Source organism: Sinocyclocheilus rhinocerous, unplaced genomic scaffold (genome assembly GCF_001515625.1).
Source record: "Sinocyclocheilus rhinocerous isolate Xijiao unplaced genomic scaffold, SAMN03320098_v1.1 scaffold688, whole genome shotgun sequence".
Lineage (NCBI taxonomy): Eukaryota > Metazoa > Chordata > Actinopteri > Cypriniformes > Cyprinidae > Sinocyclocheilus > Sinocyclocheilus rhinocerous.
The window spans coordinates 645,656-662,327 of NW_015651641.1; the positions used below are offsets into that span (position 1 = coordinate 645,656).

Here is a 16,672-nt window from a genome sequence, read left to right on the forward strand (position 1 = left end):
ATTCCCACTTTCCATTTAAACAAATGAAGTTAAAGAGCAGACAGATTAAAGACTTTAGAAAGAATTACTATTATTAGCAATAAGGAAATTAAATGCCTTGGTTATTGTTTTACTGGTTAAAATCCAGTGAAATGGTCATTTAATGGTTACAGTACATGTGGATGAACTGATGGCCCAACATGCAGAAATCATATTTAATTTCTCTCATTCTGTCTGGAAAATACAGCATACAAAATGATTTGTAACCTGTACACAGAAAATACTTTCACATCATGTGACTACATCTTATTTAATTCCACAGATTTATATTTGGCAAAAGTTACAGTAATCAAACTTACAGTTATTTTTTTTTATTTGATTTTATTTTACATTTAACCAAGACTAACATCTTTAATGCACAGCTATTCTATGAAAACACTCACGAATATTCAAGCTAGTACAAAAAAGTCAAGAGACAGGCTCATGGTTTTCTGAAAAATATAAATGATTTCTTTCTGAAAAAGATGAAATTTAAGGCACTGAAAGAAGCTGAACACTATTACACTGTATACCCAGGCTATTTCTGAAATTCACATTAGTTCATTGTTCTTCTATGATCTTTATGGTGAATCATCCCTTAAAACCAGTGAATATAAATACAGAAGTGTATTTATTTCTGTCCTGGAATGCTGATGCTGATGTGTTGGATAAAGGCCCGTAAACATTTACCTCAGTTACACTGAATCAGTCTGGATCAGTTACATTCTGGCTTTGTTCAGCCGTAGATGCCCTTAACACGCTTGTTCTCGGGGTCAAAGGGAGATTTCAGGTGAGCCGTAGCCTTATATGTGACGCCCATCCTCTCCAGAGTGAATTCACCGCTGCGGACGAAATCAGGGCTCACCTGGGGGCGAAGTGAACATGGACAAATTCAAGTGAAGTTTGAGTAAAATGGATTTATGATTAAAATGAAAAGGCTTTTAATCCACATTAATGTTTTTTTTTTTTTTCATTCATATCACAGTGTCAAACCATGCAACAGAAATTAGGTCTGCTCTCACATCCCTCTCTTTCTATCTGTGCCCCTGCGGCTCGCTCTCTGTCCGGGGTTGCATCTCTTTTTAATTAAATCTGAACGAGCTGCAGGCATTACCCTGTGGAGTCGAGATCAAGACGCAGTTGCTGGAAAACTAGCCTGACCTCTGTAAGTGGGCACATTGCAGTCTTAATGGACACATTGGTAGATATCCACTGATTGCTACAAAGAATTAAGCAGTAAGCCGCAGCTGTAGCTATAGTAACTAAAGCAAAACTGCTGTGCAGTGTACAAATAAAACATTCTATTTGCACATGCAGTTAATACAGAAGCTCTACAGAGTGTCTTGAGCTCCACATACTCCTGCATACATGTATTTAAAGGTATCAAAATGCAAACACAAAAAAGGCAAAATATCAAAGTTTATTTATTGATGATATATGCTTTGTTGAAGCAGTCAGGTTATTTATTTATTTTTTAAGTATTCATAATTGTGGTGAATTCGCGACAAGCAAAAACTCTTTAACTCCTCCCACTTCCATGAAGCACTGCGAATCACGTAATCGAATCAGTCCTTCTATGCACGGACCTGCTTAAATATTTGTATATCTATTCATATTCTGCAATAAACATAAAATATAGTTTCCATATACACAATCAGCATCTTTAAATCAATAGTTTTCCATTTCTCCATTGTTTTTAAATTGTCATATTCAAAGCATCAGGGGACTGTAGTTTTTCCCTCATTAAAGCCATTACATACACAGTCTTATATTTCTTATAATGTTTATATGCTAAAGAATAAACAATAACAATTTTATAAAAAAAAAATGCTATATGTAAGGGATAATGCATGGCTAGCTGTGCATTAAACGATTTCGGTGGTTGCCTCCGCTAGCCGTGTATTATCCAATGGTACCATGGTTATTTACCAGCATTGCCAACTTAAAGCTGTTTATGATGTTAGCAGCGCAATATTTAACTGGAAGGGTAAAAATGATGGTTATTTTTGTCAGTTACGTCTCGTTAGCAGATGAAAGAGTGGGGTAAGACCACATTTATTTGAACGAATTATAGTATTTATTTACTAGTAAGTAAATACATTGACTAGTAAGGGCTGCTTTTACAATGCTTTCAGTCCTTTTGAAGCTTGTAAACTCTCCAGGACATTTTTCAAAATTTCCTCTTTTGTGTTCCACTGTAGAAAGTAAGTCACACGGGTTTGGAAACTTAAAAAATTTGAACTAGAAACTATGAAAAGTCTTATGCATGAAGTCTCGAGGTCTCTCGGCCGTGAATAATAGTTCTCTGACATTATGTCCAGTGATGTGTCAGTGGTGTGTAATGCAGTGAGCAGAGAGAGTAAAGGTCTGATCAGAACAGCGCTTAACCCTGTTCAACAGCACTGCCGTCTATGCTGTGGAATGGAGACGTCTCAACTCTACCTCCCCATCTGTCCCTCCTCATCTAGCTCTCTGTCAGTTAACATTAAGTACACATCCCCCTGTATCATGTCATACTCACAGTACACGGACTTCAGAGCTGCCACTGTGTCCAAGAATCATAACACACACCCACACAGACTCACACTGTTTATTTATATATATATATATATATATATATATACACATTTATACAATCCGATTGGCTGATTTATAATTTTATAAATAATACTGTTTTTGCGTCACGTAATGTAGTTTTAAGAGTTTCTTTTAGTTTAGAATGTAGTTCAGACTTCAAATATGCAGTTTGTTAATAAAGATAATGCCTATTTGAATGTTTTGGAGATATCCAGGGCATCAGCGGCCGTTCAGCACTCATGAACCCGGCGAGAGCAGCCTCACTTCGGCCAGATCTTCTGGAATTTGCCGCTGGCTCTAATGTCTCTATAGTGGTTAAACATGAGATATAATTCGTTTTGGGTAAATCTCACCGGCTGAGGGCAAAATCTCATCACGTTATATTTTATGTAACTTTAACGCTGTATATCAGAGTGCTGCCTTTGTACTTTTGACTGAATTGCCTAGCAACTTTTATGATGGCTGTTTTTGTTGTTTATTAAATATTATTATTCAAAAAATAATATTTTATATAAATAATAGTAGTATTTAATAATAATAGTATTTAGTATTGAGAAATGGTGTGTTTGTGTCAGTGAGCTTTTAATACAGTAATGCAATAATACAATGAAGCAACTCAACGTTCCTTCGTTACTAGTTCTAAAGTGACGTTTTCGAATTAGTAACGGAGACTTGGGCTCAGCTGTTACACTGTCAAACTGAGATTTGAATCCATGGAGGAAAGAAGTAGTTCCACACAAAAGATGGTTCCCTTATCGATTCGGTCTCTCGACATTATGTATGGGGAAACCCTTTTCCTCCGAGATGCTGAAGCCTGATTGAATCACACGCTGTATATCAGAGTGCTGCCTTTGTACTTTTGACTGAATTGCCTAGCAACTTTTATGATGGCTGTTTTTGTTGTTTATTAAATATTATTATTCAAAAAATAATATTTTATATAAATAATAGTAGTATTTAATAATAATAGTATTTAGTATTGAGAAATGGTGTGTTTGTGTCAGTGAGCTTTTAATACAGTAATGCAATAATACAATGAAGCAACTCAACGTTCCTTCGTTACTAGTTCTAAAGTGACGTTTTCGAATTAGTAACGGAGACTTGGGCTCAGCTGTTACACTGTCAAACTGAGATTTGAATCCATGGAGGAAAGAAGTAGTTCCACACAAAAGATGGTTCCCTTATCGATTCGGTCTCTCGACATTATGTATGGGGAAACCCTTTTCCTCCGAGATGCTGAAGCCTGATTGAATCACTCTATTGCTCCGTAATAGCCAATGGCGTTCAAGCATTCACCTGATTGGCGGGCTCAGCCGCTATATAGGTGATGTCGAGTGACAAGTTCCCTCAGAATCTTTCTCCTTCACTTAGCGATGCTGTTTCAAGAAGCCTCTTATCGCTCACCGTTGAAGGTACGCGCTTCAGTGGAAGGTGCCCGAATTGCCATTCCCTGCAGTGTTCCGGTGAGTATAACATCTTCTTATGGGGAAGTCGTGGCCTAATGGTTAGAGAGTCGGACTCGTAACCCAAAGGTTGCGGGTTCGAGTCTCATACCGGCAGGGATTGTAGGTGGGGGGGGGGGATGTACAGCGCTCTCTCCCACCTTCAATACCACGACTGAGGTGCCCTTGAGCAAGGCACCGAACCCCCAACTGCTCCCCGGGCGCCGCAGCATAAATGGCTGCCCACTGCTCCGGGTGTATTTTCACGGTGTGTGTGTGTTCACTGCTGTGTCTGTGCACTTTGGATGGGATAAATGCAGAGCACTAATTCCGAGTATGGGTCACCACATGTCACGTCACTTATAGTACGGATAAGCTGTCCGTTCACTTCCTCACCTCTGCTGCTGAGCCGTGGAGACAGAAGGCATGGCAGCTTGGGACAGAAAGTTTAGGAGATGGGCATGCGACGTGTCAATTCACCTAAACCTCCCATGTCTCCTTCAGAATGGATATTCACTGTCTTTCTGCCTGGGCGGCCCTCACACAGATGCAGTACAGCCCGTGTTTGTCTACCAGCCATTAAGCGATACCCTAAGAACTTCGGAAGCAAGCGGCACGGGCCCAGTTCCTGTGTTTACCTCAACCCTCCCACCCTAAGCCGGGACCTGAAGTTGGCGGGAAAATAGCCCTGTCGCTGACAGTGCTCTCTATGAGAGAAGGTTTACAGGGTTTCACAGACCCTCATTCGCATGATTCAAGCAGCAGCCTGCTGTGTACAGAGCACGGAGAATCTCAAGTCGCTCGATCGCTCATTCACATGATACCAGCAGCCCCTTGTCTCAAAACAGTGACCAGTCATGTGCAGAGCACAGAAAAGTTCCAGGCTCTCACTAATTCGCTGGATATGAGCAGCCCCTTGCCTTAGAGCAGTGGCCAGCTGTGTGCAGAGCATGGAGAAGGTCCAGTCACTCGATCGCTCATTCACAGGAAATTTCCATATCAGCACCCCATTGCCTCAAAGCTGCAGCCAGCTGTAAGCAGAGCATGAAGGAGTTCCAATCGCTCTCTAATTTGCGGGATATCAGTAGCCCCTTGCCTCTGAGCAGTGGCCAGCCGTGTACAGAACACAGAGAAGTCCCAATCGCTTACTCATTCACATGATAGCGGCAGCCCCTTGCCTCAAAGCAACGGTTAGCCACGTTCAGAGCTCAGGAAAATCCAGTCGCTCACTCATTCACACGTTGTAAGCAGCCCCTGCCGTAGAGCAGCGGTCAGCTATTAACAGAGTAGAGAAAGTCCAGTCGCACTTATTTCCGCGATGCAAGGTTTCCCCTGCATGCTCACGCACTTATCAGCACAGAGAGTTCAGTCCATTCACGATACACTGGCCACTTTTGTGCAGGGCCGAGCCGTCCCCTGAAAACGTATCAGAGATTGCTGGACTGATGGCAGCTGCAGTCTCTGTCTGCCAACGGGGCTTGCTGCATGAGGGCACTGCAACTATGGTTACAGAGTCGTGTCCCATGGCAAGCGTGGAGAGCAGGGACAATGTGCCTTGTCATAACGCGCTCATGTCTCGAAGCACTGACGCACTGGTTGGCACAGCCATGTACGAATAGGGTGCTGCTATGGCCAGAGTAGTTAGACGAATAGTGGTTCCCACGGACGTGTCAGGCTGGGGATCCCTCTGCGATGGCAGACCAGCGTTTCGTATGTGGACAAAGCGACCAGAAGAAAAATCATCATCATCATCCTGTTCAAAAGTTTATTCTTAATGCATCGTGTTGCCTTCTTGAGCATCAGTAAATGTTTTGACCTTTTGTAATTATTATGTATGAGTCCCTCAATTGTCCTCAGAGTGAAAAGATGGATCTCAAAATCATACAGTCACTGTTGGAAAGGGTTCAGATATGCAGAAGAAGCTGGAAAACCAAAGAATGTGCAGGAGCTGGAGGATTTTTCTGAAGAACAACAAGCAGTTGAACTGTTCAAGACAAACAAGGGACTCATGAACAACCATCACAAAACATAAAAACAGTCGTGGATCACCCAGGAAACAACACACAGTATTAATATTCAATTAATATAATAATTTAATAATTTTTTTATAAATTCAGTTATTATTTTGTCTTGTGGAGTATATATAAACATCCGTTATGTGACATAGCTTATTCAAGACAGTACTAAATAAAAAATAATGTGCAATTTTCATGATCCCTCTTATTTTGTGAAAATGAGTAACATTTTGCATATTCTTCAAGGGGTATGTAAACTTATGAGCAAAACTGTATATAAACCATTTTATACATGGACGAGAGACCTTGACACTTGACAAACCTACAGTGCCGTGAAAAGGTTTTTGCCCCCTTCCTGTTTTTTTTATACATTTTTCTGTATTATTTAATAAATTATTATATTAAATAATAATAATTGTAATTAATTTAAATTAATAATAATTTAATACATTTATGTTTCATTGTTATTTATGTTAAAGGTTATTACATTAAACATTTTTTTCACTGAATTTTCACCAAAAACGGTCATATGATGATATAAGGTTTAGGTCACAGCACCCATACTTAACCCCACCATTAATTTCAGAATAGTAAGTATTAAAACTTAAGAAATGGAAATGAGCACTTCACAATAATGGCAGCATGTGCTCAGCAGAGACGATGGCACACAGTAACCTTCATCTAATCATCGCTCTTTACAGGCCTGTTAAATTAGCCTATATGAGGAACAACTCGCATGACTCACTCTCAGTCATAACAGCAGAGAAGGGAAACAAGTGCATATGCAACAAAGACACAAATCAGAGGAGAAGAGGGCTTCTTAATACTTATCTGTTAGAAGTACTTGCCACAGTTCAATTATACTTAAAATATCACGTTGATGATAAGAAGTGACCCATTCTCATATTCTGATGTCTGATCTGACTGTGTGAGTAAAACATAAAACAGCTGTATGCAGCCTATCTGCCTTGCTCTCTACTGCCTATTGCCTTATCACTTGATTTACAACTGATTTCAATACAGATTCTGTAGATGATAGCATGCTGCTATGCTAATAATGCAATCTACAGTAGTATGCCTAAAATACATAGCATGGTAACACTTTGGTTTAGGGACCAATTCTCACTATTAACTAGTTGCTTACTAGTATGCATATTACTAGCATACTGGCTGTTTATCAGTATGTACAAAGCACATATTAATGCCTTATTCTGCATGACCATATTCCTTAATCCTACCCTATACGCAAACTTGACAACTACCTTAACTAAATGTTCGTAAGCAGTAATTAGCATTTTAGTGTGGCAAAAGTTGTAGTTAATAGTGGAATTGGTCCCCAAATTAAAATATGACCCATAGCACACACAAATATTTGGTAAAATCGTCTATTTTTTTCTGCATTTCTCTCTACATCCACCACCTTAGATGAACTTTTTCACTCTGTGCAGTGCATTCTGGGATTGTCTTTGATGTTGCCTTGTGGTTCGGTCACATTTGCCATTGTTCAGTGAACAGAAATCCACGTGATTGGGAACTTTGGCAAAAGATTTCCCTACGCAGATTTCACACTTGGTTCAGATATTCATGTGAATTTACCACTTTGACCAACAGAAAGCTGCTTGTTTTGAAATGGACTTCTGTGTGAGCTGAGTTTCATACATCTACACTATTACAATCGAATTGACCTTTTTGCCCCAGAATCTTCATAAAAATTTCGTTAATGTGACTGCACTTTTAGACTACATCGAAATGAAGTCTCCACCTTCCTTTCAAAACCGTATTGGCTGAAAATATCAAACCTTTTTGATATCCTCTGACTGGATGGAATCATAGCGTCTGTGACCATCATACACTACATGATTTCCCATGAAATCGGTCAACTAGCATCGACTTCTCTAGACTGTAAATCGGGGCAAAAATCATGTAGTGTATTCTAGCCTTTAGGCAGACAGCTGTTGTATGGTACTCACCACTCCACCATCTGGGTTGCGGATATAACCATAGCCAATGGTCTTGTCAATGGCAAATCCAAATTCGGAGCGCCTCAGGTGTCCCACAGGAACACTATTGCGGAAAATAGTTTCCAGACCAAACATTGGCACTTTCCTGCAGGAAAGACAAACAACACATCAGTGCTGATCAAATGAGGATACCTAAATAACATGAACACTGGTCCAGAAAAACTGCATGGCATTCATGGCAGATCCTTGAGGCCATATCCAGAATTGGCTGTTTGCTTGCAACTTCTAAAAAGTATTAACATCACTGAATCCAAGTTTGTTGTGAATTCAACTTCTATAAATTATAAAGTATATAGTTTAAAATGACTGAACTTGTATTGACTAAGGCTCATGTCAGGAACGAATGAAGCTCTAAGTGGACATGAAAAGTGGAAAGTGTTGGTCAAACTCAGATGTCTCCTTGAAAAACCTTATCAGTCAAATGTATTGTGATGTATAATATCATTAGTTCGGAATTACAGCAATTATTCACTTTTAAGTCAAGACGGTTTGTAAATAAATGTCAAAAAACTTGCCAAATACCGGAGGCTATGAAACCAGTGATGACCAGCATATTAGTCTACTGCTGTGCTTTGAATTTTAAAGACGTTCACCCAAAAATGAAAATTTGCTGAAAATATACTCCCCCACTCAGGCCATCCAGGATGTATACCAGTTTGTTTCTTCACAGTAATCCACACCACTCCAGTCCATCAGTTAATGTTGTGTGAAGTGAAAAGCTGTGTGTTTGTAAGAAACAAATCCATCATTAAGACATTCTTAACGTCAAACCATTGCTTCTGGCTAAAATATGAGTCCACAATCCATAATAACACTTCCTCCAGTGAAAAAGTCAGCCAGAATCAAGTTTGTTCTGTACAAACACACAGCTTTTCACATCACAAGACATTAACTGATGGACTGGGGTGGTGTGGATTACTTGTGGATTATTGTGATGTTTTTATCTGCTGTTTGGACTCTCATTCTGACGGCACCCATTCACTGCAGAGCATCCACTGGTGAGCAACTGATGTAATGCTAAAACAAAATGCTTAAAGCAAACAGAGAAATAACTGCTAAAATGATTTCGAAATTCAGTCAAAGGCCTATTAAATCCTCCAGTTAATCTACCATCTTAATATTCCTGCCTTTTTTATTACGTCTACATTCTTAACAGTGAGAACTATGATTTTGTTGAAATCTCTTCTTTGGTGTGCTGGGACTCACTCATCAACTGTGAAGCAGACGATTCGTCTGCGCAGGCCCTCAGCCTTTTGGGCCTCCAGCGCCTTCCGGCCCAGGAAGGGAATGGAGGTCTTCATCTTACAGGTGAATGCAAGTCCTGCCTCTAGTGGAGTGTCATCAGGCCGCAGATCTGCATGCCAATGTCTGTAACCTGAAAAAGAGAGAGATAGACAGTTCATTCAAAACCACTTTTGAACAATAAAAAAAAATAAACAAACCTGGTCAACAGAATTTTGATTTAATAATTGTAAAAATGTTTTGAACAGAATGACTTCCTGCATATACACTCGTTCAAAAGTTTGGGGTCAGATTTTTATTTTATTTTTTTATTTTGAAGGAAATGAATACTTATTCAGCAAGGGCACATTAAATTAGTCAAAAGTGACAAAAGAGATATATAAATAAAGAGATATATATATTGGACTTTCTATTCATTACAGAACACTGAAAAAATGTATTACATTTTCCACAATTTCTTTTTAAATAATTGCCGATTAATGGAAATATCAGCATATTAGAATGATTTCTGAAGGATCATGTGACACTGAAGACTGGAGTAATGATGCTGAAAATTCAGCTTTGCATCACAGAAATAAATTACATTTTACAATATATTAACATAGAAAAAAAGTTATTTTAAATTGTAATAATATTTCACAATATTACTGATTTTTCTGTATGAGCTTTTTTTTACTTTATGAAACATTTGAAAAAATCATACTGACACCATATTTTTAAACTGTAATGTCGATTTTTTTTTATATTAATAATATTTTACAACAAAAATGTTTATTTTTCCTTTCAGGAAATAATAATTTTGTAAACAAACAAACAAGAATTCTAATAATAATAATAATTAGAGAGTGTCAGCTTTTAATATTACTGTTTCTTTGTTACAATCTCTTATAATCTTAACATTTTAAACCTGACCCCACAAAAGGGATCAAAATTCATTTTAATTCAGAAAATAAAAAACACTGTCTATCATAAAGAGTGCTTTATTTCATTGTCTGTGTAAATGGCATTTTTAAATACTTTTAAATAATTAATAGATCCAAAGAGCATCACGTCATTGAACCAAATGCAGAGAAACACTAAACATGAAATCACACATCCATTATCACTAGCATGCTGATGCATTCACACAAACAGAGATGGACTTATTTCTTCATCTTGCACTCAGGTAGAGTATTTCAACCACAGTCTAGTAGATATGACCTACATAGTGAGTCTTAAGAGTGCAGTGGAAGTGCTGAAGTCTTCAGCTGCAGTAATGAGTTTTTATTGTGCCCCGCTGTCTACTTCTCCCTTTAATTCCACAAAGAGCTCAATGCATAAGAGACGCCTACCAGCCTACAGTACATCTGAACTATTATCTCCACCTGTGTGCATTTACTGCATTACTTGACCAGTGCTGCAGCAGAAAAACGGCCATTTAAGGCTGAAAGAAGCACTAAGAATGAATTATATATGTGGCTCTACTGGAGAGCGATACAATGATGATTTATGCTTGCGGTGTGAATCGAAAATGTATCGCAGATCAATCGAGATCTGTTGAATCAAACTCTAGTAACCCAAACACTGTTCATCAACAAACCCCATGGTAAATCAACTGACCTTGACACACTAAAAGGGCACCTCAGATAGCCAACACTCATAACGTCATCTTTTACTACTGAACTAGATTTTTATGTTTCCAGAAGAAAATGTTAGTGATCCTACGCAAAATGTCGCACAAGTTAGGGTGACTGCCAAGGCACTGCAGAGTGGTTGTGTGGTTTTGGATGGTTTCTTACTGACCCAAGTCAAAATAACATTGATAGTGACAGTGAATTAAAGTGATAGTAATAATAATAACATTAACCCTTACCTTTCTCAATGCTCAAGGAGTCAATGGCCCTGTAGCCAGCATTACAAATGCCATATTTGGCCCCTGCGGCCCTGACGGCGTGGTAGACGGGCAGACAGGACTCTTTAGGGATGTGAAGCTCCCAGCCCATCTCACCCACGAATGACAAACGCATGGCCCTCACCTATAAACACACACAAAAAAGAAAGAAAGAAAGAAAAAAGGACAATTTTATGCTAAATGCAGAAGAGAAATTGCATCCGTTTGTTATAAGAAAGAGTACATGAGTGTACTGTAGTTTGTTTCATTACCCGGCTCCCTGGAATAGTTCAGTGCTTGGCCCCTAAAAATCCCTTATGGGTGATAGAGGTTAAAACCAAGACAGATGAGACTAAACAGAACAAAAGTAGAAAATAGTCTAATAGTATGATAAAGTATATTTTTATATTATTCAAGAATACTAAAATTACATGTTGAATTTTTGACTTTCTCTGAAAGCACTTTGATATCTGAATAAACCGTTTCCATTCAAACAAATAAAATTAAATAGACACTATCATGCAAAAATTTGGGAACGGTAATAAAAATAATTTTTTTCATTTTCAGCATCATTACTCCAGTCTTCAGTGTCACATGATCCTTCAGAGATCATTCTAATATGCTGATTTGCTGCTCGAGAAACATTTCTGATTATTATCAATTACAATTATCAAAAAGTTTTTGCTGCTTTACATTTTTGTGGAAACTGTGATAACCTTTTCTTCAGGATTCTTTGTTAAATATAAAGTTCAAAAGAACACCATTTATGTGAAATAGAAATCTTTTGTTAATAAATGTCTTTACTGTCACTTTTGATCAATTTAATGTGACCTTGATGAATAAAAATCGAAATCTCTTACGAATCTCAAGCTGCGTCTCAAATGACGCACTATACACTCTGCACTCATACACTATGTACTTATGCACTATGTACTCAACGATGTAGTGTATGAATTATATAATGTTATTTTGTCATTCATAATCGGAGTCTCATAGCCCCTCCCCCTTCGGTACGTAATTAAAGCTGCGACAATTGAGTGCATGAAGTGTCCAACATTCCACACTTCATTTTTTCGGTTATTTAAGTGCATCATCCGGGTGTTTAAAGTGTACTTTTTCTTTTTGGAATTTTCACTGTGAACACACTACTCGCATTATTTATACTACAAAACGTCATAGAATAGTGCATAAGTACTCGATTTGGGACACACCTTCAATCTTACTGACCTCAACTTTTGAATGGTAGTGTAAATTTAAAAGTACATTTCAAACAACTTAGACAAAAGCTCAGAGTTGAACTGTCTTGTAAATGTGGTAAATCTTAAAATGGTTTTAATGTTAATAATAATTCCGGCACAAGAGTTACATGACGAACTCAGAGTATTTTCCATAAAGACAGTCAGAGAACGCTGTGAAAAATGAGGTGAGAACAGTTTCAGTAGACGTTCATCCTGGCGTCCATCTGTCCAGCCTCCATTAACTTAAAGCTCAACTGTTCATGAAACTGAGCTGAAGTACCTGCCTCTCTCTCTTACCGAACACACATTAACACCCAACCAGGGATCAAGATACAGCAGCCGGCCAAATGAGAAGAATCAACAGCCCTAAGCAGCAAAGCACACAACAGTCACTCAGATAATAGCCTGGTCGTTCTCCAGAACAGACGCAGCCGAGTGTGTGCATTACTGTGTGTTTGCAGTGAGCAGAGAGGAGCGGTTCATTGTGCCAGGCCTGAGGGGCTGAAATCAATCTGGCAGGACTGAGATCATGTGAAGGACACCATTATCAGCCAGAAACAAGCACTGCGCTCTCGACTGTAACCTGCAGGGAGATACAGTGAGCATGTGAAGCGTTTCTGGCCGTCAATAGTTGTCGTCTAATTCAAGACACTGTTTCAATAGCTCGAGACCCTGTTACCCACAATCCACTAGGCCAGGGTCTTAGCCTCAGATAACCCATCTGCAGACCGTACAGACCGCTTGAAGCATATTCAACCAAAAGCTGGCAAAAATCGCCGGTTCCAATCTGATTGGCTGGTTTTATGCAGTATCTGGGAGTCAGAGTGCACAGGTCTTTATCGGTTTTTGCAGGAATGAAGTTGGTGTGTTACCAGCAGCTCTTGAAGAGCCACTGTTTTTGCTGTTTGTAAGGTTCAGGGTATAAAAAGTTTGAAAGATACTCAAGAGTTTAGTTTAAAACAAACAGAAGCAGGATGATGCATGTGTATATGATCCCTGATTTCAGATTTACCCACTTCTATATGTCACCAAAAAATGCATTCAACCAGATGTGTTTTTTTTTTAAGTTAATAATTTTATTCTGCAAGGATGCAATAAGTTGTTCAAAAGTGTCAGTAAAGACGATTTTAATGTTACAAATTAATTCAGATTTAAATAAATGCTTTTGAACTTTCTATTGATTAAAGAATCCTGAAAAAAAAGCATCATGGTTTCCACAAAATATGAAGCAGCACAACTGTTTTCAACATTGATAATAATAATAAGAAGAAATGTTTATTGAGCATCAAATCAGCATATTAAAATGATTTCTGAAGGATCATGTGAGATGACGCTGAAAATTCAGCTTTGATCACAGAAATAAATTACATTTTACAATATATTACAATAGGAAACAGTTATTTTAGATTGTAATAATACTTCACAATATTCCTATTTTTACTGTATTTTTGATCAAATAAATTGCGCCGAGAAGAGACTTCTTCAAGAAACATAAAAAAAAAAAAATCTGACCGACCATAAAATCTTGAACAGTACTGTACTTTTTAATGATATCACAGAAAGGGCCAAATGTGACACTCAATAATCATTTGAAAAATGTATATATATATATATATATATAAATAAATGCATGTCGCAAAACAGAATCAAGTATTTCCAATTTGATAATAAAAACAATTAGTTAAAGGGCAGGTCTAATGCTATTTCATGCATTCTGACTTATTTACACAGATAAAGAGTTGGATTCTTATGATAAACATGACCAAAGTCTCAAAAAATGAGTTGGACATATGACAGAGTATTTCTGTGGCAAATACACCCCTTCAGGGTTTGTAAAAGTTTCGGAAAGTTTTCTGTCGAGTATGGCCCTGTATGAAGGGTGTCATGAAGGGTGGAATTTCTTGAAAATATGATAAAACTAAAGACTGTTTGGAGATATGAAGGATGCAATACTACTCTATAGGTACTCAAGATTAACATGAGATTGTCAGAAACTGTATGTGTTACGTCTGCTTGAATAAAAATGCACATAAATACGCACATTTAAAATACAGTATTACGTTTACCAATTACAGCTCTAGAAATAATCATAAAAAATGTATTTATATTTATCCGTGATTATGAAATTATTGAAAAATGCAAGTACTGTATACTGATTTACCGTCTCCATCATATTGGTGCTTTTTAACAAATCTTTTAAATGAACGAATCATTCTTGCTCACTTCCATGCACTGACTGACCTCAAGCTCAATGTCCATATTCCTCGATTAGGCTTACATTGTGTCGTTTAAATTCACCACCAGTCAGGTGGAAGTCTTTGGTTATGAAGCATCTACAAAGAAAATGAATCTACTGTAATGTAATGTCTAATGTATGCATAAATAACAATGGTGCTTGATTCTATTAACTGCATGAACTACAAACTTTTTTTTTTTTTTTGGCTTTGCTTTTCTTGATATACACTGTTATAAATTAAAAGAGAAAAAGAGAGTGAAGGAGTGAGCAGAGATTAAAGAGGACGACACCAGCCATCAGCCAATATAGAGCTGTGTGTCTATGTTAGTCACAAGAGTGGAAGTAGACCATCTGTCTGACGTGCATAAACACACACACACACACACACACACAAACAGAAAGTGTCCATGAGACTGACAGAGACACTGAGTAGTGGGAATAAATAAATAAATAAAATAAAATAAATACAAAATAAAATACAATATTCCGGTTCTGGGTGCTGATTGGTCAATACAGCATTTCGGCAAAAAATTGCATTATAGTAACAGTTATAATGTGAAACACCTGCTCATCTAGCTGCAATATGCATAAATCAGCACACATCTCCTCAATAATAGGCATAAGAGGCACATCTTTCATGTCTATGACACATGGTACAGGGTGAGTTATGAGCTGAATTTTTGGCTTGAAAAATAACAAAAGTTGATAAATAATAATAGCGATGCTTTGCTGAAGCGGGTGCCACTAATTAGAGCATGAGCAAATGTGTCTGAGAGTGTCAGACAGAGCAGGAACTGCACAAAGATGGAGGACAGGGAGAAAGAGAGAGCGTTACCTTGTGTCCAGCGGCGTTCACTATCTTGTGTGTGGAGAAGGGAAACGCATCGCTGCTGAGGTCGGAGTCCAGCACTTCCTGCAGCAGCTCACGGCTGTCAACACACAAATCACACACTTTACTGTCAGTTCACTGAAAACTCGCTTTTTACAGTCTGCATAGAACCATAACAACAAAGTCAAGACCTCATAAATCAGCATCAGCTTTATGAGTTTTAAAAGTTAGTGAACTTCTCACTTTCCTAATTTTATTTAAATTAAATTAAACTAAAATTTAATTAATTTAAAGATTGAATTTTAAATTGTATTTATGTATTTAAATAGTATTCATGTAATATATAAAATAAAAAATTCTAAATAATCATTTTAAATTGTATTTATGTATTTAAATAGTATTCATAAATAAAATAAAATAATTAGTGAAATTAGAATAAATACAATGGCCCCAAAAAGTATTTGGACACTTAATTCGCACTTAAAGTGTAATGTATCATATCAAGTGGCAAACTTTAAATTAATTTAAAATAATATTATAAAGTAACGTTTAATTTCAGAATAAAAATAAAATAAGATGCATTAAAATAAAAAAATAAACAGATTATTAATATTTAAAATCAAAATAAACAGTGGTGTGGAAAGTATTTGGATACTTAATTCACAATTAAAGTGCATTAATACATAAAAATATATCAAATCACGTGGAATTTAGTTTGAAGAAAAACATACTTTAAGCAAAACATTTCACAAAAGAGGTTCGTTAGGTTTAAAATGATAGAACTTTATTTTAAAATAGTATCTTAAAGTAACATTTAATTTGAAAACAAAAATAAAATAAAAAACAAGATCAGTTATTAAAAAAAATAAAAAAATACACAGATTAATAATTTGTAAAATTCAAATAAATACGGTGGCCTGAAATGTAGCTGGACACTTCAGCCACACTTAACATATAAAATGTCATTGCATCATATACAGTGTGTAAATGTATTCATACCCCTTCATTTTTTTCACATTTTGTTTTGTTGCTGCCTTATGTTAAACTGCTTTAAATTACCTTTTTTCCACAACAATCTACACTCCATACACCATAATTGTCAAGCAAAAAAAACAGGGTTTTAACATTTTTGCAAATTTATTAAAAATAAAAAACTAAAATGATTCCATTGCATAAGTATTCAT

General features: G+C 37.1%; 1 protein-coding gene across 1 annotated transcript in view; it reads right to left on the reverse strand.

Annotated features, from left to right (window-relative positions):
• Positions 1-8: 8 nt before the first annotated feature.
• Positions 9-16,672, reverse strand: part of sardh (sarcosine dehydrogenase) — a 71,706-nt gene continuing 55,042 nt past the window's right edge. Inside the window, exons 16-20 of the mRNA XM_016518725.1 lie at positions 15,495-15,588; positions 11,168-11,330; positions 9,280-9,448; positions 8,023-8,158; positions 9-883 (exon numbers count right to left, since the gene is read on the reverse strand). Of these exons, the coding sequence (XP_016374211.1) occupies positions 755-883; positions 8,023-8,158; positions 9,280-9,448; positions 11,168-11,330; positions 15,495-15,588 (691 nt within the window). The 3' untranslated portion in view covers positions 9-754. The remainder of the gene's footprint in view (positions 884-8,022; positions 8,159-9,279; positions 9,449-11,167; positions 11,331-15,494; positions 15,589-16,672) is intronic.